This window comes from Paramisgurnus dabryanus, chromosome 7 (assembly GCF_030506205.2).
Source record: "Paramisgurnus dabryanus chromosome 7, PD_genome_1.1, whole genome shotgun sequence".
Classification (NCBI taxonomy): Eukaryota; Metazoa; Chordata; class Actinopteri; order Cypriniformes; family Cobitidae; genus Paramisgurnus; species Paramisgurnus dabryanus.
Window position 1 is genome coordinate 23,171,854 of NC_133343.1, and position 24,510 is coordinate 23,196,363.

Below are 24,510 nucleotides of genomic sequence, written 5' to 3' on the forward strand. Positions count from 1 at the left end.
TGCAGAAACATTTCAGAAATGAGGAAGATTCTAGTTATTCATTGCTTTCTAATTACCTGGTGGTAAACACAAATACACACACACAAAATCACACAATACACAAAATGAATGAATTATTTTTAAGGGATGTGCACAAATACATTGACAGGAGAATGGCTAATTAGACACAATAAAGTTTAATAGAAAAATGAGACTGTTATAGATCACAAACTTACTAACGGGCTTGAGCAAGTTGCAGCAACAATCAGAAACTGTGCTAGAAAATTTGATTCAATCTCATTTTACAGATGAAAAATATTTTTTTGTCATTGATAGACATGCATAGAGACAAAACCTTAGTACCATAGTTTTTACATTGATTTATGTTTTTTTTTTATATGCATTGAGTGTAGAAAATTAAACAAAAATACATAAAATCTTAAAAGTGTCCATTCAAAAAAAAACAACAACAACTAAACCATTTACCATTGTGTATCATGTAAGTCTGTGTTGTATTCATAAATTAAAGGCCTAAACATGATCCAGTTCTAGAACAAAATGAGCACTGATATAAAAATAAGTCTTCACAAAATAAATAGTTTGATCATATAACGTTTGATTATGACTTCCATGTGGCCCCTTCCTTCATTTTTATTGCACAAGAATTTCACAGTTTCCTCCACCTCGACAGGAAGTAATATAAAGATGATAAAGTAATATATAGAGAGGAGAAGTGCAGCAGACAGCTCTGGCTTTACAGGCCATTCTTCACGAGCTCATGGACGCCGCTCTCATCGATCATCAAAGAGGGCTGGAACGCTCGTCCGTTCACAAGATGTTCCAACCCCTTGGAAAAAAGAGAAACTATTAGATCTTAATTCATCCCAAAATACTTCAAGAGCGACATAATGAGACTGCCTTTATGTGAAACATACACGATACGCAAGGTTTACATTTACCACATTAGGTAAATAATAAATCTAGATTACTCTTCAGATGAAGAAAAAAAGACCTCTTACCTCACCACCATAAGATACAAGAGGACAGATCTCACATTTGATTGGCAGGTCTGTTCCATCCTTGAGGCTGTGATGGACAGAGCAGCAAAATTGGTTAAAAATGGGCATCTGCTAGTCTATGGCTAGTCAGATGAATGATATGAAATGATTTTATGCAATGACATTTCATATCAAATAAAATAAAATAAAATGACGGCACATCCACTTCCGTAATCAACAATTCACCAGATTAAAGATTAAACACCTCAGATCAAAGCATTGGCGATACATTTGTTAAATCACTTTATGCAAAATGATTATTTGTTAAATTACTTCAAAACGGATTGCTCGGCATGCCTGATCCCTATTCCCATCATGCATTTTATTCAGCTGGTTAGTAGTTGCCTTCTGGGTCAGAGCCGGTTAAAAGATGCGAACCTTTGCCACGGTCATGTCTTGGATATGACACCTTCACCCACTGAGCTCTAACAGCCACGCTAAGAGCGAAGCCCCATCACCATGCACTATGTACATACGACAGTGAAAATAGATACTGACTGGCTGACTTCAGGAGTGACCGTCCCTGCTGGTCCATCTCTAGAAACGTTAGGAAATAGTGTGGTTACACAATAACTGAAGAAAACAATGTGAATGTGTCATTGACCTCAGTAAAGAAAAAATGATACACATGCAATGGGTGGGAAAGAAATGTATGTAACAATGAATGAGTGGAGACTTAATGGGATTTAAGTAAGTTACCTAAAAGATAAAATTCTGGCATTATTTATGCACTACCCTGCATGCGGTTTTAAACCTGTATGATGCAGGTTTTTTTTAAGAATTGTCTAAAACAGCATAAATGCCTGTCAACCTCCGAAAAGGTTGGCAATAAAAATGCCAAAAAGGTAGACTGTAGTATTATTTGTGTGCTATGTTTCAGGTAATCTGAAATCATTTAAAAACTTTATTTGACTGATAGACTGAATTGAATTTGTTATTCACTGACACTTTTATTGAATGTACAATGATTCAAATTTATTCCGATTGGTCACAGTAGATGCCATAATACTCAGTTCTCATACTTTGTTGAATAAGCAGATGAATATAATGATTTCATTGAATAACAAATTCAATTTTAGTTTATTGTTTACAAAAAGCTATGCTAATTTTGAAAACACTTTAAAGGTGCAATGTGGAACTTTTGGCGGCATCTAGCGGTGAGACTGTGAATTGCAACCAACGGCACAGTCCACAGCTCACCCCTCCTTTTAGAAACGCGTAGTGAAGCTACAGTAGCCCCCACAGGAAAACACGTCATCGTCTCTATAAAGCAGTTTGTCCGTTTAAGGCTACTGTAGAAACATGACAGCACAAAATGGCGACCTCCATGTAAGGGGACCCGGATGTATGTAAAAATAAACGGCTCGTTCTAAGGTGGAAAACAATACGGTTTATTTTGTAAAGTCTTTATACACCACTGATAAAATATGTTATGTATATTATATTAAAAGTCCCACATTGTACCTTTAATATAGTGTATACTGTAAGTCAGGGCTAGTCAACTGGCGACCCACGGGCCAAATGCAGCCCTCCAATCATGTTTATCTGTCCCGCCGGTCATCTTTGACTGATTTAAAATCAGCATGGTTACTGTAAAGCCACTTTTCCACAAATGACAGCCAATAATCTGGAAGGAGAGTTGAAAAGGGGTTGCGTGGGGCGCCAACTATCTGCGGGTGCTTAATTTTTGGATCCAATTTGAGCTTTGGATGCATTGAATAAAATAAACTTGTTCAACTACACCGCGCTACACTGTTTGCATGTGACACACCGAAAGTAATTGATGTATTTCAGTTTGTTCCAGTCAAAAACACTGTGTGCAAAGGGGACAATTATTAACCCTTTTTTGTTCAACTTTATCAGTAACACTTGAATCCTTTAAAAACTATTGATTACTGATTAAGTATAAATATATTCATAGATTGAAGGCTCTTGTGCTGGAATGCACTTGTTTCCTATGTTGACACGAGTTTACTATTAAACTGAAATTTCATTACAACTGCCACTAGGGGCAGAACTCAGACTGTAATGTCCAAAGGAAAGATGGTTTAGACTATATATCTTTAATAATATATATATATATATATATATATATATATATATATATATATATATATATATATATATATATATATATAATATATATATATATAAAACTGTTTTAGTCATTAGGAGAAGACTGGCTGTATTTTGTGAATAGCTGAAAGGTAACCATTTATAAAAGCTAAACAGTTATAAACAAAAGAAACGCAATACAAAAATACATCTGTTGACTATTTTTAGTTTTCAGTAATTAACAGGCAAATATTGTGTGCATCTTTTTTGTGCATTTTAAATATATGACCTATAACAAAAGTAACATAAACAACATAATTTATATAATAATAATAGTATAATATTAATAAAATAATAATAATAATAATATACGTGTGTGTGTGTGTGTGTGTGTGTGTGTGTGTGTGTAAAAGTAAAACATATATAAAAGGTAAAACTAGGGGTAAAAGTTTGGCCTGCATCATATTTACAATTTTTAAATCTGGCCCTCGAAGAGAGTAGTTAAAGACCCCTGCTGTAGGTCATATTGGCTAAATAAATGTTTTTTTTTAATGCCATTCTTCTATGTTTTTTCTTGACTCCAATGGAAACTATGAAAACTACGACAATAGGGATTTTTTTTTAATTTCTCCTTTCGTGTTCAATGTAAGTAATACCAGCATACAAGTTTGTAATGATACGGTCATGTGTGGATGTACGTCTCACCTGGGTATAGCAGGTATATGAGTTCCATTCTCGTCAACGAAATTCCCTCCAGCATTTAAGATCCAACGGTGATGCAGGGACATGAGGGCATGGCGAGCTGTAGTGGGGTTGTCCTTACCATCTTGACTATCTGCATTCTTCAAAGGAGAAAACTCATCTTCTCTCAGAACTTCATATACCACAAACTTTCTGCCACACACACAAAAAAAATCAAACAAAGGTAGTAAACAAAAAGACGGCAATCGACACACAATTTAAACATTTCTATTAATAGTCACTGTTCATAATCCCTTAAAAACAAAGAAAAACAGGATGCATCAAGAATTTCAAGTTTGTTTACTAGATTCCATTAAATTTTTTTCAGAACAAAGACAGCATTCACTACATTATTGTTTTGGTATGTGATTTAACTCAATTATAGCCTTTAAGAGATTTGGGAGGTTCTGTGCATCTTCACTTTACAAACGAGAACCTTTTATTTTCTAAAAATGCGAGCCTGAGGGAAACTCAATGACTTTGGACTGACGTAATGACTGTCCTAACTGACAGCACGCATGGGATTCATCAAAGAAGATGGAATATCCGCCTAATCCTTCTCATTTACAGCGTCGGCTCATCAGGGTTTTACTTTACATACATTCAGCACTCTGATCCTACCACTATCCAAAACTTCGCTCAACTTGGTAAAATCAGGAAGACTCTCCCTGCCAATGGCCTATATACTAAAAACAGGGACGGAATGAGTCCTGGCACTAACTTGGCAAACTGGAATATGTCGAAGACAAATTTTTCCATCTTAATTCCGTTGGGTTTGTCAGGTTTGATTAGCTGTCCTTGCGTGTTCACAAAGGGAATCTTCTTCTGTGCCACATGGTGTTGCAGCTGCGGCTCGTAAGTCCTGGAAAACAGATAGAGAGCGATGAAGACAGAAAGACGGACGCGCAGACCGAGACAGACGGAAAAGCGAAGCATGTTCTTTCAGTTAAAATTTCATACAAATTACAATAAGAGAACATGTCTGGCAAAGCCATCTGTGTTTAAAATACCAGACGCTTAAGAACTGCAGATGTTCCCTTTCCTGACTTTACCTCATATTCTCAGTGCACATTCAAGTCACTTCCATCCCATCTACTGTTTACAAGATGGCAAACCTCATTGGAAATAGCTTAAAGATGTAGGTGTAGTTTTTAAAATGACTGCCTAAGAACTAAATAAATCGAAATACCTCAGCTATTCAATTAAAATTATTTATAAAATTTTAATATAAAGACTGAAGCACTTGCCTCACGATCTCGCTGAGGAATTCGAGGGTGAAGAAGTGATTGGCTATGTTGCCGGAGTTGAACATGAGCCGACCATCGGAGCTGCGCTTCTCCGCTGTGGCCAAGGTGATCTCGCTGTACTCCACCACTTGATATCGCCCATCTACTTTACAGACCACACCCACTGCCTCAGTTGGATTAGTCTTTTCTACAACCTGTCAATCAGAAGCAAACATTGATGCACTTAGCAGCTGCAAATATTCAATATTAATGCTGTATTGTCATTGTGTCACTTTTAAAAGGATCTTCAGACAAACTGGTCTAAAGAGCGCGTTTTGTCACTTTGTTGTCTCAGACGATGACATGTTTGTCATGTGGCGGCTACTGTAGCTTCACTTTGGGTTTTGTAAGGGAGAGGTGAGCACCACTAGATGGCGCTAAAAATCAACACAGTGGACCTTTAAAGCACTTCTTTAAAGTGCTATATAAATAAAACAATGTGTGTTTTTGGCTTTATTTGTATTATAATTCACACATAGAGGACTTGGTATGGACATGCCACATTTAATTTAACAAATCATAACATTAGGATTTTAAGACTCAATTTTGGATCAAATAAAGTCTATAAAACATAAAACCAATAAATGAATTCACAGTAAATTCTGTAAACTCTTGTTAGTCATCGCATTTTTGTGTCGTTTATCAAACGCCATTAAGCTTGTATCAGACGGAGAATTTCCAATTTCCAGAACAATTTGTCTTAAGTATGGCAAGGTTTGATTTAAAAACGCATATGTAGCCATCTGGTGCCGACAGTCACTTTCAACACAAATCAAGTTGAAAAGATACATTTACCAACACAGAAATGTCACTTTTGTGCCAGTTTTAAACAAGCCCCCATGTGTTTGAATGGAGAAGACCACACACTCCATCCTGTGCTTGCCTGAGGTCTGTACTAAATTACTGCAGAGGCAATGGCAGAAAACCCTTTCCATTCATCATAGTAACAAATTACAAACCAGTCTGAGATGATGAAGGGATTGCATTGGGGAGGAGGATTCTAGCTAAAGCCACTTTAAGAGCATGCTTTAGAAATCGAGGAGTGGGTGGGTCTGAGTTTTCTTTGCGCAGTTCCCCCGTCACGCAGGAACTGTTAAATTACTAGCAGCTTTAATCATCTCAGTATTCAAACCCAGCTGTTCAGTGTTTATGTCTGATCACATGCAAATATTTCTTGTGAATCAAATAGTGTCTCCGGGTTCCAGCCACAGTGCAAAGATGCATGGATTAGGTGCATTTGAGATGCTAAATTGCACTTATGCGTGTAAGAGAGTTAAAGAGACACTCCACTTTTTTGAAAATATGCTCATTTTCCAGCTCCCCTAGAGTTAAACATTTGATGTTTACCATTTTGGAATCCATTCAGCCGATCTCCGGGTCTGGCGGTACCACTTTTAGCATAGCTTAACATAATCCAATGAATCTGATTAGACCATTAGCATCATGCTCAAAATGACCAAAGAGTTTCAATATTTTTCCCCCTTTAAAACTTGACTCTTCTGTAGTTACATTGTGTTCTAAGACCGACAGAAAATTAAAAGTTATATGACGATATGACTAGGAAATATACTCTCATTCTGGCGTAATAATCAAGGACTTTGCTGCCGCAAGCGCACTGATATTACATAGCGCCTAAAAATAGTCCCCTTGGTAACTTTCAATAGCAGGGGACTATTTTCAGGCACTGTGTAATATCATTGCGCCTCCTTCAGCCATGGTACGGCAGCAAAGTCCTTGATTATTACGCCAGGATGAGAGTATAGTTCCTAGCCGTATCGGGCAAGAAAATCTTAACTTTTAATTTTCCATCGGTCTTAGTACACAATGTAACTACAGAAGAGTCTTAAATAATCTTACAAAATAGGAAAAATATTAAAACTCTTCGGTTATTTTTGAGATGCTAATGGTCTAATAAGATTCAATGGATTATGCTAAGCTATGCTAAAAGTGGTACAGCCAGACCTGGAGATCAGCTGAATGGATTCCAAAACGGTAAGAATCAAATTTTAACCTCAAGGGGAGATGGAAAATGAGCATATTTTCAAAAAAGTGGAGTGTCCCTTTAATGTGTGGATAAAACTAATTACTGGATTTAAACATGCCTAGACAGATAAAATAAATATGGGAGAAATATATTAGAAAAATATTTGAACTGCTTTGACATAGCAAAACAAGTACTTCCTGATTCTAGGGAATGCTGCATAGTTACTAGATTACACAGTCTCGTCACACAGGAAAATCCAGTGGGTTCACTTTGTTAATAGTTAAACATTCAAAGCCACAAAAATGTATGACATGCTTTATATGACGTCATATTCTGCATTATTAGTAGTCAACTAATATCGACCATTTGTCATAAAATCTGATCTCACTGGAATTCATACCTATTTTACGAGCTGGCTAATTCGAATGAGTTTTTACCAAGTGAATCATACAAAAATGTCCAATATTCATACAAAAACCAATAACGAAACCTCACCCTAGCATCACAGGGGCAAAAGCAAATTGTACAAAAACGTACAAATTTGGTCGTACGAATTAGCCACCTCATAAAATACATGCGAATTGCCATTCGATAGCATTGAAATGTCTTGATTCAGCAAATAGCCAAAAGTATGTGGACCCATATGAGCTACAATAGTTCACTTTCAAAACCAATGGGATTCATAAGGAGTACACTCTTAAAAATTAAGGTGCTAAAAAGGGTTCTGTGCACTGCAGTGATTCCATTTTTGGTTCTCAAAAGGTCCTTTTATTTAAAGGTTCCTAAACGAACAAACCATTTCATACCTTTTTATGGTCTGTCAAACTTTTTCCATTTAAAACAACCAGTAAGATTCTATGAACGTTGTTCAAGTTTCAGACAAAGAACATAACCTTTATTTTTAAGGGTGTATGTGCTAACAGCTTCCACTTTTCTGGAAAGGCTATCCACCAGATGTCGGAACATGGCTTCAGGGATTTTCTGACATTCAGAAACAAAAGCGTCAATGAGGTCATCCATAGCAATGGCATTCCGATTTATCCCAAAGGTGTTTAGGTCTAGACTTAGTCCTAGTCCTTGCTGAGTCCTTCACCCCAAACTCAGTTAATCACTTCAATATGCGTTCAGGGTCATGCTTGAACAGAAAAGGCCCTCTGCTAACAGTTATTGTCTGGACTAAACTGAAGAAGACAAACCTTTAATTTGAAGGGGACCCACATACTTTGTGTAGCCATATTGTACGGTTAAAAACTAGACATCAACAAATAAGACTAAGTATACACTTAAGACTAGAATTACACGCAGCATTGCTTCGGCCCTCAGTACTGTAGATGGTTCAATCGAGCATTGTGGTTACCAAGCAGATGTTTCCACAGCATCATATTAAATACTGTGATACGTCAAAGAGAATAATGGCTAAATTAATTGGTATCCTGCATCACCAGGCTGGTTATATAAGTTTTAAAAGCAATTTAGCTCTTGACTGGAGACTATTTAAATTTTCTGCATAACCACTGTTCCTTGTAAAATCACTTTTCGACGTCTTGCTGTAGAGTACACAGGCTGCAAAAAGGCCCATGAGTAACATGTTACCATGACTGCATTCAACGGTTTGCATTTTATTTCTAATAAATAAAAATTGATTATACGTGTTTGCTGTGGAATAAAAAAAGTCTTTAAAAAAATTAAGTAATGTGCTGATCACATTTTGTTACATTGATTTTGGTTTGAATATGACCTGTGTCAACTCTCAAGTTAATGTCCATTTATAAATAAAGCCAAAAAGCCCCAAAAAAAGAGGGATGTTTATGATTTTCCAACTACACTGTGCAGTCATGCTTGTTTAAGTTTAATAAAACAAATACTGTACAAAAATAAAGATTTTCTTCTGAGCAGCTGCTCCATCTAGTGGACTAACAAAATGGATTTTTCTTTACCTTATGTAAAAACTGTACTTAGCGTCACGTTACAATGAATAACTTGCCCAAACTAAACAACACACAGTCATGGTAAAGAAGCTTAAGGAAACACACCCGCTTAAAACACAAACATATTTGCATAATGACTCCTGTACCAGTACGTAATGCACCAGGACATACTTCGGCGGGTGGGGCTAGATATGTTAATGACTCACCTTTGCACCACAGTCTGCTCCTTTAAGTGAACAGAAACCAATGAAAGCAGGGTCAGCAACTTTCACAAGGATGTTGTCCACGCAGTAAACATGGATGTAAGATATTCCTCTCTTCTTCATGTCATCTACAATCTTCTGTGTACCCAGAGCTCTGTACAGACCACCATTTCCATCTGAAATGAAAAATGAATAAATATAGCAGGCATTGAGCATTTAACGCTACACGTTGTATCAAAACATCAAACATGTACCATTTAACCCTGGAGAACCCACGGGGATAAATTTGGCCAATGCAAATTGATGCTAAGATAAGGGTTTTTTGGGTTCTCCAGGGTTAAATAAGGTCAGAATGGGGGGGATGTCATTGGCAATTTCTATAAATTAATCAGCAACACTTAACAATAAGGTTGTATTTGTGAACTAACATAGTTAACATAAACTAACATTGAACAATACTTCTACAGCACTGGTTCTCAAACTGTTTTTGGCGTGCAGCCCCGCTTGTATACAGTGCATCCCTACATGGAAAATGTATGACATAAAACATTTCAAAAATTAATATTTGAATTAAACAAAGCATATACAATTTTACACTGTAGTGCTGTTGGTCAGTAGCGTTATTTTTCTGAGATTTAATTACACAGAATTTATGATAAATTCATTTATTTTATAAAATGCCACGGCACTCCCATTTGAGAACCACTTTTCTATAGCATTTATTAAATTTGTTCATGTTAATTCGACATTTACTAATACATTTATAAAAACAGGCGTTTTAACTTTTAACAATAAATAATAAACTAACATAATTAACTGCATGCTAAACTATATTGCTTATTGTTTGTTCATGTTAGCTAATGCATTTACTAATGTTTACTAATACACCCTTATTGAAAAGCGTTACCAATCCTGTATATTTATTTCTGTAATATAAACAAGTAAATGCTAAATGTTATTCAAAGATGACCGAGAATTACTACTGTATATAAATTAGGCCTGGGCATAGATTAATCGAGATTAATCTCATACAAAATAAAAGTACTTTTTTGCATAATATATGAGTTTGTGATGTGTGTAAATATTATGTATATTTAAACACACAAACATACATATATACATACATACATTTAAGAAATGTTTTTTTTATTTATATATAATTTAGAATATATAAACATATAACTAAATATATGAAAATGTTTCTTAAATACATACATACATGAATGTGTGTGTATTTATATATACATAATATTACACACAGCACAAACTCATATGTTATGCAAAAAATAACTTTTATTTTGTATCTACATTAATCTATGCCCAGCTCTAATATAAATGTATAATAATACAAAAATATTTATGTGCTCATTGGCTCTTAGCTCTGAGCTAAATAGTTAATAAATGCTGGTTAAAAAGTACTGATTTAGATCTTTTTTTTTTTTTTTTTTTACAAAAATAGAAACAGAAAACTGTCTGTTTTTGGAAAGAAAAACAAAACTAAAAATCCAGAACTGGTAACAATAGAATACAAGAAGACTGCTGATAATATAAGCAATTTAGTGACATGCTTATACCTACAGTGTACGATCCCATACCTAAACGTGTTTGGAAAATACTTTTTTAATTGATAATATTAAGTAAACCATTCTTTAAAAATTCACCTGGTGCCATGGCTAGTTTGCCTTTGCCCTCTAGAATAATTTTCCCATTGAAGTCCATAGCAGGAAGCATGCCTTGCTGAAAGAATAACACATTTTCTTTCTTCAGTCCAAAGTATTTATGCTGTAAGAAGAACTCTTTGGTCATGTCCATTGTCCTGCCACTTGTCATGATGTACCTGAAAAATAGGAACATTGGAAATGTCATTGCACTTAATCTTAGCATACATGCTCAAAATGTAAAATGTTTTCATATTCCATTTGGTGCTAATGGTGGCACAGCAATTAAACACACAGAATTACATAACATACTAAAAGGAAAAAATAACACATAAGGTCACATTAGATTTTATCAAATATTTAGGCATGCAACCATGGTACAACATACAAACCATAAACAGACACCATTTTTGAGTACCCCTTGACTTCCATAGTAGGATAAAAAATACTATGGAAGTCAATGGTGCTCCAAAACTGTTTGGTTACAAAATATCTTCCTTTGTGTTCAGCAGAACAATACACTTACAAAGGTTTAAATCAACATAAGGGGGAGTAAATGATAACAGAATTTTCATTTTTTGGGTGAACTATGTCTTTAAATGGTAATAATGCTTACATTACGTGGCCCCTCAAAGAAAATGTATGACATAAAACATTTCAAAACTAAATATTTGAATGAAACAAAAGTTTGAACTTTTGTAAACCACTGTAAACTTTTGTAAAAGTTTGTACCACTGTAAACCATCTGCCATTAAATAATGATGTAAATAGATCTGATCATCAGACAACTGTGTTCCAAGTATTTTTTCAGATATCAATTTTGCTAAACAGAAACTAAAATATAGCTGTTTTGTACAGTCTGACCTATTTACTTCAGACGACATGCTGTTATGATGTCAGTCCAATTTCATGCTGACCGATTTACGCTAAGATATTTACTGTGGGGTAGCGAACTTGCATTGTGAGAAGGAAAAGAATTTTCAACAGAAGGGAAAGACTTCCTCAACATCAAAACAAGTTTGGCAACCCAAGACATTTAACAATCATTGACCAGATCAAAAACTTTGCTTCCCTGTAACCGGCTGTGTTAAATTTCCTTTTCACAGTTGATACCGTGATTGCATAGTAACAAAATACGCTTCATTCGTGAATCTGACGATCATCTCACCATGGAATGCAGCATTTCTTAGCATGTAGTTTTTCAGCAAGCTGTTCAAGTCTACGGATGCGTTCGGCCTGGATCTGAAAGAGGGTTTTGTGGGAGGGGAGCCCAACGTCGTACATGCCTTTCGGATATGGTACTCCCAACCGTGTGCCCTGACCCCCAGCCAGCAGAAGAACTGCCACTTTGTTCTCAGATATACAGCGCAGTCCTGTGTGAAATGATGGACGGTTAGGTCACTCGAGCTTAAAGGTGATAAAAATGTCAGCAAACATAAGTCATTCTTGCAAATATACTACATTATTGACTCAATTTGACTGTACAAGTGTAATTTAATCTAGCCATAACGAGAAAAAAAATACATAAATACGTTTTTGTAGAATTATTCAGAGATAATAGGGATGATTATCATTTGTGTTGTTTATAAGCCCCACTTGCACTGCTTTGGCTCCCAGTACTCTAGATGGTTCAATCGAGCAGTGTGGTTACCAAGCAGATGTTTCCACAGCATCATAACTACTATCATCATTAACTACTGTGATATGTCCAAGAGAATAATCGCTAAATTAATTGGTATCTTGCATCACCAGGCTGGTTATATAAGTTTTAAAAACAAGCTCCTGACTGGAGCAGTTATGTTTATTACTAACTTACCAACACACCGCCATAAATATGCTATTAGCTTTAGAAATCACACAAACATATGACAAAGAAAACACATAAAAGTCTCCATGTGTCATAGCAATGTGAACTTTTTAAAGATGATATAATACTGAATGAGCTCAACATGACTTGGGGAAAGCTATTTGCGTCACATTTGACCAGAACCAGATGTTTTCAACCCCTCATTGAAGCATTATCCCCCAAGAGTGGAGTACTTGGATAAAAAAAAACATATTTATACAAATATTGTAACTTATTGTATTTGAACATTACAGTGGCTGCTTTAGACACAGTGAAAAGTTGTTGTTTTCACTTTAGGGTTGAGTTTGCTTTCTGAGGTCCAGTTGGGTGTGGACCTTTTTCTATTGTGTTGTGCAATGTTTCTTAACAATAGTTTTGTAACTAACATTTAATCATATTTGGGTTTTTTTTATCGAAACTTAACCTGCTTTAAAGGCCGCAGTGACCTTATTGCTCTGTTAAATACTGCTAGACCAGTTTCTAGAGCTTGGCCAGACTGAAGGACCAGCTAAACCGGCTTTGGATAGTTTACGCTATCTTGTCGCAAAGGAAAACTCAAAATAATATGATTGAGATGAAACTCACCCTCTTTTTCCCATTCTTTAAGACATCCACTGTCTCGTGTCACACTGCCCAAAACCTCTCGGGGAACTGGCTCCATCCTACTGTCCACCTTCTCCTGAGAGCTTTGACCAGAAATCTTCATAGCATTTTGGAAAAACGTATTGATTTCTATGAAGTTCATGTTCTCCAAATCGAGACCCATGTCGGATTGTTCCTCTGGGCTCAGCTGGTCCCAAAACTGTAGGATGTGAGACTGCCCAGCTTCGGCGAGTCTCTCAGATAGTTTTGTGGTGTCCATGGTCACTCTGTCAGGTCTGGAAGAGTAGAAACAAAGCGACACAGATTATCTAAGAGTCAATGAATCGCCTGGGTTGTACACCTATACTATCCCACCCATAAATTGATAACTTCATTGCCTACGTGCTCAGGCAAACTTTAGATGGGCAGAGGCTCAGGTCATGAGAGATCTTTACTTCAATAAAGAGATAAATATCTTATTTGTGGATGCCAGGAAAGCAAAGATCGTTTCTGGTAATCTATATTGTTTCTAGACAGTAATTAGGTATGATAAGAGACCGAAACCATCGTTCACTCCAGACCTAGAATCACACCTGCTCCATAAACTTCTGCTGTCTTTATTCATTACATGCCTGCTGTTTGAATTCAGACTGACAGCAAGGTGCCAATGCCCATCATATCAAATCATATAGAAAAAAAACATATTTAATACGTAATTGCCTGTATTGTAGAAGAATGCATTAAAAGTAAAAAACATTTGTTTACATTTCAACCTACAAATAAATCAGTCGCGTGGCATTCTACTGTAGCCTCCAGCGGAGGCGAACCCAGGAGTGGAGTATTTGGAGTAAAGAGGCGAACCCATGAAATGTTTTATCAGGACATATTAAACAATTTTATTATATTCTTACCTTCCGAGCAGCTTCTGATCAATGACTACTTCCCTCTCGCTTTAGTAGTAAAACACAGCAGCTACATCTTCTGTATGAAGTGATCCCCGCCTTCGCCCGGGATCCTCCCCCAGTTCCGTCACATTGACGTGGCACTCGAGAAGTCAAGTGGCATTCTTTCCCCGCCCAAGTCCGACCTCCTGTAAATAGAGAACCTTGTTCGACTTCATGCAGCGCCAAAAAAACGACAAGCGGAAGACGTCAAAGTACCGCGATCGCGATTCGAGAAATCATACGAAGGCGTCTAATTTCGACTAGCTCTCGCGGTAGTTTGACGTCATCCGCCTGTCAGTTCTCGCGGCGCCGCGTGAAGTCGAACGAGGGTTTTTCGGTTTTTCTAAGGGGGGCGTGTCTATCTTCGAGCAGTCTGTCATTTGGCAGTTGAGAAGTCCTTCAAACTGGCGTACCAATAAGCGAGCAGATCAAGGGCGGGACAAGAACGTGATATAGCATATGAAACTGTGGTGAAATTACAACAAAAGCAAAAATTTTCAATACAAATATACACAGAATAAAATAATGATATCTATAATGCTAAAAATATAAACGTTAAATATTTTACAACATAAGATATTACAGGACTTCTTTCTTGGCAGTCACTCCATGAAAAAATACAATAGTAGAACCTACAGTATTTAAAACTATAGTAAAATATAGTAAAATTCCTAGATACTGTAGAGTTTTTAACATTACTTGGTAAATACTATAGTATACTATAGTAATTATGCTATATAATAGTATAATTACAAATAATATACGAGTTGATACTACAGTATGATACATATTGTTGTATACTATGCTAATTTTCATGTAGGAAATTATTATAAAAAAATAATCACTTAAATATCAATATAACAAGTACAATAAACATTTTAAATAAATGGTGTCAAATGTAATACAAATTATTTTAAAGCTTCAAATAGAGATCTAGGGCGTTTTGTCTTTTAGTGCTATTTTAAACCAAGAAGTAACTCAAAATAATATAGAATTTCTCAGAACCATAGGACTTTTAACATCATGACGTAATATCCGGGATCATGGCTGCCAAAACATTGGCAAGTATTTGTCAACTTGATCCCAAACTGAGTTTAAAGGATCTGCTGTATTCTGAGGTGCTGCTTCAGTTTATCGGATAAGTACGATCCGACTTGCTGCGTCGTGTCGCACAAACCACGGTCGTCATCAGCTGATACGTAGATGTAAACTTTATTTTTTTTGCACTATGCAAATATCCTTTAGCGAGTTTCTGCGAAATCCCGTCGAGATCCCGTCTTGTCGTTTTCCACATGGAACAAACGCAGCGTATTATTGATGGTAGTTGACTCGGATGCTCAGTGATATTGCAGATATCATGGCTTGCAGTTCAGGCTCTGTTGCAAAAATGGCAAGTCCAAATGTCAGCGCGATGGCGGTGGATCAAAAGACGAGCCCGGTGTTGTTCGAGATTTACGGGGAGATCTGGAACGTGCAGGCTCGTTTGGGTCAAGGCGTGTCGGCCTCGGTGTACCAGGTCAGCTCGGGTCGGGCGAGCACTGCGGCGGTGAAAGAGTTTCAGTTGGACGCGCAGGGTGGAGATTATGGGTACCTGAAGGAAAGATCTGTGCTGGAGGGCATACAGGGACACAAAAATATCGGTAACCACATGCATAGAGACAATAGAAGCTAATGTAGAAGAAATTATGAATTGTTTATAATACATAAAGGTAAATATGCTGTTGGTCCAGTATTATAACATCTTTCAAGGGTGCTGTTCTCTCTACAGTGACTCTCTATGGTGTGTTCACCAATCACAACCCATTTGGTGTGTCCACTCACTGCCTGTTGCTGGAGCTTTTGGATGTGAGTGTATCGGATTTGCTGGTCAGGGCCAGTAATCAGGGTCACTCCATGTGGTTGATTCAACACTGTGCCCGTGATGTTTTGGAGGCCCTCAGCTTCCTGCACAGAGAAGGCTACGTGCATGCTGATCTCAAGCCCCGCAATGTTCTCTGGAGTGCTGATGATGAGTGCTTTAAGCTCATTGATTTTGGCCTTAGCTTCAAAGAGGGACACCAGGTGAGGAGCTCATGATATACGTTGCCATTTGCTGACAGAAATCATTTAATAGACTTAAGATTAGTTCGATGGTTGAGGTTCTTGTCTGTTTCGAATCCTTACAGGATGTGAAGTACATCCAAACAGATGGCTACAGGGCTCCTGAAGCTGAGCTGCAGAACTCATTGGCTAAAGCAGGTCTGGAGGGGGGTGCTGGGTGCACAACTGCTGTGGATCTATGGAGTCTGGGCATCCTTCTTTTGGAGATGTTCTCAGGAATCAAACTGAAAGAAACTCTGAAGTCTCAGGAATGGAAGGTCAGAAGTAGACATGGCTATAAGTGGCTGTACACACTGTATGAAGAGCTCAGATGCAAAACCCTTTAAGTGCATCTTACATATTTTCTTGTAAATGAGGATTTTTTATTTAACTCTTAATGGATTCTGCCAACAAAGCGGTATTAATTATCATATTTTTAAAAGAGGTAACTGTGGCTTTGGGTAGTAAATGCCGCTTCATCTGAAATCAGGTGATGCTGATTTATTACTACTAAAGGAATCAGCTTTAATGACAAGATGCGCATGACTATCACATCCGATTTATCTTGCAGCCCTAGTAATAACTAATGTTAAAATGGGAAGAAAAGGACAGATGAAACATGTCATTGTGGGAAAAAAATTATTTGCATCTTTAATATTATTATTTTGCACATATATGCCAATAATAATAACATAATAATAATAATAAATAATAATAATACATGTATTATTATTATTGTTATTATTATTAATATTAATAATAATAACAATAATAATGTTTAAGAACAACAACAATTGTATTTATATAATTGTATATTAAGTATAATATGTAGTTATTATTATTATTATTTCCATTTATTCTGATTTTATTGTATTACTCTACTACAGGTTTTATAAAGAATAATTACACAAAAATGACACATTAATTTGCCAAAGAATGAAATGCACTGTTAGGGGTGGTTCACATTTTGCCTAGGGCTTCAGCTCCGCAGCCAGGTAAAAATACTTGGCGCGTTGGAAAGAAGAAGGAAAGTGCGCGGTTAGGCCTGTCACGATAACAAATTTTGCTAGGTGATAAATTGCCTCGGAATTTATTGCGATAGGCGATAACATTGATGCTCCGGGACCATTATAATAATGCAGATACACATTTTCAAAGATCTATAAACTTTTATTTCTAAACAATAAGTAATACTGGAACTGGAAGACATTTTAAATATCCACAAGAAATGAACAAAATAACAGGATGATTGCGTTTTAGGTGCATATGCATGTTTGTCGTGTTGCCACTTTTAAGTGCTACGTTATTACCACAAATGCGACATAACGGCTCGTTCAGGTTTAGTGGTTCGTTCAGGTTTAGTGGTTCACCTCGGTCATTAGGTTTAAATCCAAAGTACTCCCACACTGCAGCTGTAGCGTTTGGTTTTGAAACTTGGCTGTTTACACTTGGTATCAAGATGTGTTTTTGATCAGATCACAAGTGGACGAGAGAGACATATCACATTTACACCTGGTATTTAAATCCGTCTCTTTTGTCCACTTTCGACCGCTTCTGTGCTGAATACTGTGAGGGGACGGTCCGTGAGACGGTGGGCGAGTCTCTCCGCTGTCATTTGAACGCCAGCGGGAGTAATTATGAGTTTATATGGACGCAAACTAATATTATGTCGGAGTCCGCTGCTTGTTTAGCAAGTATACATGCTGCACAGTGTTTTGTACGTTTATATGTTAGAGCTTTCTCTGAATTTTCAGCGCAATTGATGAAATAAGATCGCGCAACTTTCACACGCTTGCAAAATGAAACTGCGGAGATCACCCGCTTTAGTTTATCAATGAAAGGCTAAAATAGCACTGTTCACATTGTGTCAGAAAAGTCAGAAAAGACGTAAAACATTGTGATCCGATCGATAAAAACGCATGTTAATGACAAGTGTAAACAGCCTCTAGTAAATCCATCTTTTTCTCCAACTCTCGTCTTAACTAGTGTTTTCTCCTGCTACACTTCTCACGCGGCTCTCATCCTCCTCAGTACTCCTACTGTGATAGGCTACGCCAGGAGTCCCCCCTCCCCACACAGATCATGCGACTGACAAATGACTGACGAGGGTTCACTCCTTGTCACTCGTTGCACGGAGCGGTCATCCAGTCTCTTTGGTAGAGAGAGAGAGAGACAAGGAAACCAAACAAGCATGCAAATGTGAATTATCGCGGCCTAAAAAAATGATCGAGCTCATTTTATTTACCGTGCGATTAATCGATTTATCGTTTATCGCGACAGGCCTATGCGCGGTCACGTTTTCCGCGCAGTTTTAGACCCAAAATGTGAACAGCCCCATAAGGTGCCTTTCCACTGCACACGGCATTTGGATGCAACTGTCACAATCGGGTGTGCCTCATACATCTTAAAAAGTGAAGCTACTGGATCTTTGATCGGCCCCTGGTGGCTGGCTGCAGTACAAGTCATAAACCCCGCCCACTCCATGCAAACGAACGGGCCAAAATGAAAAATTAATTACACTTCCGATTAAATTTTCTGAAAGATGGTTTTGGTCCTTTAAGATAGTTGTTATCACACTGATGTATTTTCAATTGTAAATTTTTAGCTAGTAATAAGATGCGTGTCTTTATTGATTGACATTTGTGATTGACAGCTTCTCTGAGCGGCCTCTCTGTGCTTCGAGGGAAGATTGAAGATGTAACTAACTATTAATTTTCGATTTCTGTGTTATTTTACACAGCCGAAATGAGTTGTATTTAACTTACCTTATTTTAGCCAGTCAAATGAGACGTGCAAGGGGCGTGGTTATATTGGGCGCGCAAGCGTTTGGGCGGACGTTTGATAAAGCGGCTCCACGGACGACTCTTTCTGCGCATGCCCTGGGTCCACACCATAGACTGTAAAAATAGATGGACGTAGTTTCCTTGACGTCACCCATAGGTTTCTGAAGATCGTTTTTAACCTTAAAGTAGGCGGAGCCTGCCGTTGCTATCTTGGCCGCACGTCACTGCGCATCACTCGCGGATATCCGAAAATGGGTAAAAAGGCGGGATGTGGGTGAAGCTGAGGTGACTGGTTGCTGAAACCACGCCCGCCTAGCTCGACCCTAGTGACAGCGTTGGCAGTTCACCCTTCACTCAAGTGGCCACGCCCTTAATTATGCAGAACTTTAAGGCTTAATTTAATTTAAATGAATGAGTTACAAAAAATATACCCCCTCACAGTTGTCATGAAGGGCAAACTTAGCTATACAGACCAAAAACAATTTTTGTACCAGGCTGTAAACATATTATTTTCTACTGTAAAGTTGGCCATTTTAACATGGAGGTCTATGGGAATTGACTACCTTTTGGAGCCTGCCTCTAGCGGCCAGTCGATGAATTTCAGTTTAAATCACTTCCACAGAGAGATCGGAAGCTTGCCCGTCGATTCAAACTGACATGTGCGTAACATGTAAGCGCCCATCGTCAGACATTTTACATTCAGTTCATTTTAATTGAAGGAAGCTGCGCCGCGCTGTCTTTTTTTACAGTCTATGGTTACAATTCATCATAGTTGCTTAAGTTAAATTTTTTAATGCATCCTAAGCTCATATTAGATCTGAAAATTTGACCAAAGCAATTGTTCATAACCTCCCTGTGGACTCTCCATAGGAAATAAATGACTTCAAATTAATCAGCCATCGATCATCGTGTGCATTGGAAAGTAGCTTTATGCTGAAAAATTGAGATGTCTTGTAAACATTTTTGAAATTAGATTATGACTCCCAGGTTCGAAATCAAATCATGATGGTGATCTTATACCTCATGGCATTTTCCTTGACCTTTTCCTTGTTTGCTAAAACCTTTTGATTTGTGTCTCTACAGGATAACAGTTTTGCAATAGTAGATCATATCTTCTCAAGCAATGCATTGGTTTACCCTGCTATTCCTGTCTATCATCTGAGGGATCTCATCAAAAGGTTTGGAAACACACTAAACAACGTATAAGCATTTGAGTCAATTAAACAACTGAATTGAGATAATATGTGTCTTTACATTCCCAGTATGCTTCACAATGACCCTAAACTCCGAAGCACAGCTGATGCAGCACTGATTAACCCTTTCTTCAGCATTCCCTTTGGTTTGTACAATTTAACATCTCATTGTCTAAATGGTCTGCTGTTTGAAGTTAGACTTTAAGGAACTGCTTTGGGTTTTAGCACCTCATATCGAAGATCTGGTTCTCTTGCCTACACCTGTCCTCAGACTACTAAACGTAATAGATGACAGTCACCTGTATAACGAAGACGAGTATGAAGGTGAGTATAACGTACTTATGTTTTTATTTTTTATTCTTGTGTTAATGCATTTATTTCTTGGCTTTCTTAGATATCGTAGAGGACATGAAAGAAGAATGCCAGAAGTACGGCACAGTCGTGTCGTTATTGATTCCGAAAGAAAATCCTGGGAAGGGACAGGTGAGACCCATTCATTTATGATGGTGGCTTTAAAGGGGTCATAGTGTGAAAATCTGACTTTTTCTATGTTTTCTACAATTGGGTCCCTAGTGCTTCTATCAACATAGAAAATGTGAAAAAGAACAACCCAGTAACTTAGTTTTGGTAAAAAAAAATGGTGAAAAATTAGGTCTTTCAGATTTTGCATGTTTTGTGAGGTAGGTAGCAAGGCCAATTACAATAATATCGCTCCTTAATCTGCACTATCCAACCACGCCGTTGCCATTTAGTGCAGAGAGAGAGAAATTTATTGACCGCACAATTGAGTTTCAATTGCAACAATCCACCATCATTAGATCATTGTTTGCATTTCAACAGCTCATTTGCATTTTAAAGGACACACCCCAAAACTGCACATTTTTGCTCAGACCTACAAAATGGGAATTTGAACATGTTATAATAAATTATCTGTGGGGTATTTTAAGCTAAACCTTCACATAAGCACTCTGGGACATTAAAGACTTAATTTACATCTTTAAAAAAATCTTATAATATGACCCCTTTAAAGTTTTTAAAGTAACACATGCTGTTTCTGCTTATCTCTTGTTAATTTTGAGTACCTATAGAGTATATTACATCCTGTATATACCCAAAGAGTCTTTACTTTTAGCAGATTTATGAAACTTTCGAAATAAATATGAGCTCCTGGAGGTGTACCACAAGCGGGGCGAGTTATAAGCAACCAACACACACAACACATTATCCCACTATTTCTGGATAACTTATGATTCACTACATGTCCGTGTCATTTACATTATATGCAGTTTACGTGCCAATTGCCAACAGAACAGACATTTGATGCAGTTTTACTTACCGCCTGCCACTCATGACCGCTCCATATCAACTAAATCCGGTGTTACACAAACACACACGCACAACTCCGCTGCTACCCCAAATAAACAAACTACATCCATTGTTTTCATAATGCTGGGTTCTTTGGAAAGCTAAACAAGCTTCAATTTCCTCACAAACAACAACACACTTCTTCTGTGACGTTGATTTAGTGTCAGCTCTTGGTTGGTGTGTGCGTGCGCTATTACGGTTAAAGTGCCCATATAAGGACTTCCACTGTACTTCCTGTACTGAAATTGCCCATAAAAGAAACAAAGCAAGATGGTTTCTTATGAATTTTTTATGTTTGAAAAAAAATTCCAGTCAGAATGCATGACCCCCCCTTTAATGTTGTGCAGTCAGTTAATTTATCTTCTGTTTGCAGGTGTTTGTGGAGTACGCAAATGCAGGAGACTCCAAAGAGGCTCAGAGACTGCTGACGGGCCGAACGTTTGACGGCAAGTTTGTGGTCGCTACGTTTTACCCACTGAGTGCCTATAAGAGGGGTTACTTATACCAAACTGTGCAGTGAAAATCTGCACCCAAAATAACCGCTTTAAAGCCCATGCCATGCATATCTGTTGGGCAAACTTTTAGATTTACTCGTGTCGCTAAGATCAACATTGTTGTGAATATAGGCACACACATGCAAATTTAATTTGGGTGTTACAAAGAGCTAAATGTTGGTGCCTGCCTCCACATAATAATAATAATAAGGCAAATGTATGTATCGTGTGAAACCTGCTCGATATTTAATACTTATGCTTTCCTACTTTGTTGTTTTTTTTGCAGTGGCATAATGCACTGCTTTGGTTTACACTGCCTTAATACCACAGAACACTTTAGAGACTAGGTTTACTTAGTGCTCAAATGTCTACAATTCCAATATGTGTACTTTATGCAGCTTTTTTTGTTGTGAGTTTTAGTCATGGTAGGTATTTCCAGTAATTATGCACATATATTTAAGCTACTGGTGAAATACACTGGCCTGCATGCACTGTGCCGTGGTTCGACTTGACCACGAGAGCTGTTGAACCACACTATGCCGAAGATAGATAGAAATCTGACAACGCCGTCTACTCTATATAGAGCACAACGTACGACAGAGCGATTGCTTTGCGTTTTGGAAATTCTTTAGTGAATTTATTCAGGGTTGACTGGAATGGGACTCTGTGTCTAACACAAAGCCACAATTTATGTCTCATTCTCATGTCTGTCAGAATCTTTCTGGAGATATATTCTTTCATTTTAAACTTGAATCCCTAATATTATATACAATATTAGTTTAGCTTGTTTTTCTGTTTGATTTATAATACGCACAACAAAACATCTATAAAACATATATATATATATATATAGCGCAACATTTCAAACTTTCATAGCACACATTTGTGAAGGCTTGGGGGAATAGTACTCTGTTACCTTTAAAAGACCTTAAAGGGATAGTTCACCCCAAAACTAAAATTCTGTCATCATTTACTGACTCTCATGTTGTTACAAACCTGTATAAATTTCTATGTTCTGATGAACACAAATGAAGATATTTTGAGAAATGTTTGTAACCTAAAACGTGGTGTGGACCCCATTTACTTCCATAGTATTCTTTTTCCTACTATGGAAGTCAATGGGGTCCACGAACGGTTTTATTACAAATATTCCTCAATATCTTCCTTCATATTCATCAGAACAGAGAAATTTATACAGGTTTGTAACAACATGAGAGTGAGTAAATGATGACAGAATTTTAATATTTGGGTGAACTATCCCTTTAACGGTCTAATATATCACCCTAGTTAAAGCGTAACTAAACCCCTGGTCAGAGCGTGACTCCACCCACTGGCAATATTTGAAAAATGCAAAAAAGTGGGCAGATCCCAAGGAGATAGAGGGGACGAACTAAGTGTGTGGTGAGTTCTTAACAAGGGCGTGGTGATCCTGAACCTGCTTACGTCACGAGTCATTTTTTGGACCCACCATCCAATAGGAAAATTCAAATGCAGTAGCCACCGTTCAACCTGAAGAGGGCAGCACTCAGACGTTTTTTAACCATATATTGTAGTATTAAAACACTTTATATCCAAATGTCAAAAAACTTACAAAAATCAATGAACAGCACTAATAAAGCCCCATTCTTACAGATCATTAACTAAAAAAAGTTGGTTTAGGGTTTAGTTACTCTTTAATATTATTTCAGAAAGACTCGTATATTTTTTCTTGTTAGCGTATCAGTTAAAGGGATAGTTTACCGATTATGAAAATTCTGTCAATACCCAGTTTGTAACAAACCTGTATTAATTTCTTTGTTTTGCTGAACACACAGGAAGATATTTGTAGTCAAGCAGGAAACCGAAGCACCATTGACTATCATAGTAGGAAAGAAAAATAGTCAATGGTGCTAAAAAAACAGTTTGGTTACAACTATTACTCAAAATATCTTCTTTTTTTGTACAGGTTTGAAACATGAGCATGAGATGAGTAAATGATGACATAATTTTAATTTTTGGGTGAACTATGCCTTTAATAAGGAATATTATGTTTTCTATATGATAATGATGAGTGATTCGCAATGCTATTCCTGTTGTGATGGCTGTATGCGTTCCTGGTTTTGGTGTGTTTGTGTCTGTTTTTTGATTGCATGACATTTTGGAGCTTTCTGACATGAGCAGTTATCCGTGATAGGATTTTAGGATGGTTTGTTGTAGTCTTCCAGATTCTTTTAAAACAAAATTTGAGTTTCTATCAAACTGCAAAGCCATTCTTTGCTCTGTCCGCATTTATTTCCAATTCCAAATGATTAGTGTACAAGGCAATGTGAGAAAAGAACAGGTTTACGTGAAT

General features: G+C 37.2%; 2 protein-coding genes across 3 annotated transcripts; one reads left to right on the plus strand and one right to left on the minus strand.

The window, feature by feature from the left end:
• Positions 1 to 105: 105 nt before the first annotated feature.
• uap1 (UDP-N-acetylglucosamine pyrophosphorylase 1) lies at positions 106 to 14,430 on the minus strand. 2 transcript variants are annotated; one of them, XM_065272665.2, is made up of 11 exons: positions 14,232 to 14,426; positions 13,324 to 13,616; positions 12,061 to 12,265; positions 10,896 to 11,071; positions 9,238 to 9,410; positions 5,081 to 5,274; positions 4,555 to 4,695; positions 3,798 to 3,986; positions 1,536 to 1,574; positions 999 to 1,065; positions 106 to 826 (listed from the first exon to the last, which is right to left on the minus strand). In XM_065272665.2, the coding sequence occupies exons 2-11, from the start codon at positions 13,598 to 13,600 to the stop codon at positions 734 to 736; spliced, it is 1,554 nt and encodes a 517-aa protein (XP_065128737.1). In that variant the 5' UTR covers positions 13,601 to 13,616; positions 14,232 to 14,426; the 3' UTR covers positions 106 to 733. The 2 variants fall into 2 exon arrangements, with proteins under 2 accessions (XP_065128737.1, XP_065128738.1); XM_065272666.2 differs by lacking the exon at positions 1,536 to 1,574 and having other exon boundaries at positions 14,232 to 14,430.
• Positions 14,431 to 15,208: 778 nt separating this feature from the next.
• On the plus strand, positions 15,209 to 23,165 carry uhmk1 (U2AF homology motif (UHM) kinase 1). Its single transcript, XM_065272703.2, has 8 exons — positions 15,209 to 15,904; positions 16,033 to 16,325; positions 16,430 to 16,621; positions 20,210 to 20,304; positions 20,389 to 20,465; positions 20,545 to 20,643; positions 20,714 to 20,802; positions 22,058 to 23,165. Exons 1-8 carry the CDS (start codon positions 15,598 to 15,600, stop codon positions 22,202 to 22,204), a joined length of 1,299 nt encoding a protein of 432 aa, XP_065128775.1. The 5' UTR covers positions 15,209 to 15,597; the 3' UTR covers positions 22,205 to 23,165.
• The last annotated feature ends 1,345 nt before the right edge of the window (positions 23,166 to 24,510 follow it).

What these genes read in the sequence shown, in the direction of transcription:
- uap1 (XM_065272665.2), bottom strand. Translation starts at nt 13,600, where the DNA reads ATGGACACCACAAAACTATCTGAGAGACTCGCCGAAGCTGGGCAGTCT. An exon ending in GAGCAGACTGTGGTGCAAAG is followed by an intron (nt 5,275 to 9,237) that starts GTGAGTCATTAA and finishes TCTGATTGACAG; the next exon opens with GTTGTAGAAAAGACTAATCC. An exon ending in CATATACCTGCTATACCCAG is followed by an intron (nt 1,575 to 3,797) that starts GTGAGACGTACA and finishes TAACGTTTCTAG; the next exon opens with AGATGGACCAGCAGGGACGG.
- uhmk1 (XM_065272703.2), top strand. Translation starts at nt 15,598, where the DNA reads ATGCTCAGTGATATTGCAGATATCATGGCTTGCAGTTCAGGCTCTGTT. An exon ending in ACAGGGACACAAAAATATCG is followed by an intron (nt 15,905 to 16,032) that starts GTAACCACATGC and finishes TTCTCTCTACAG; the next exon opens with TGACTCTCTATGGTGTGTTC. An exon ending in CTGAGGGATCTCATCAAAAG is followed by an intron (nt 20,305 to 20,388) that starts GTTTGGAAACAC and finishes TTACATTCCCAG; the next exon opens with TATGCTTCACAATGACCCTA.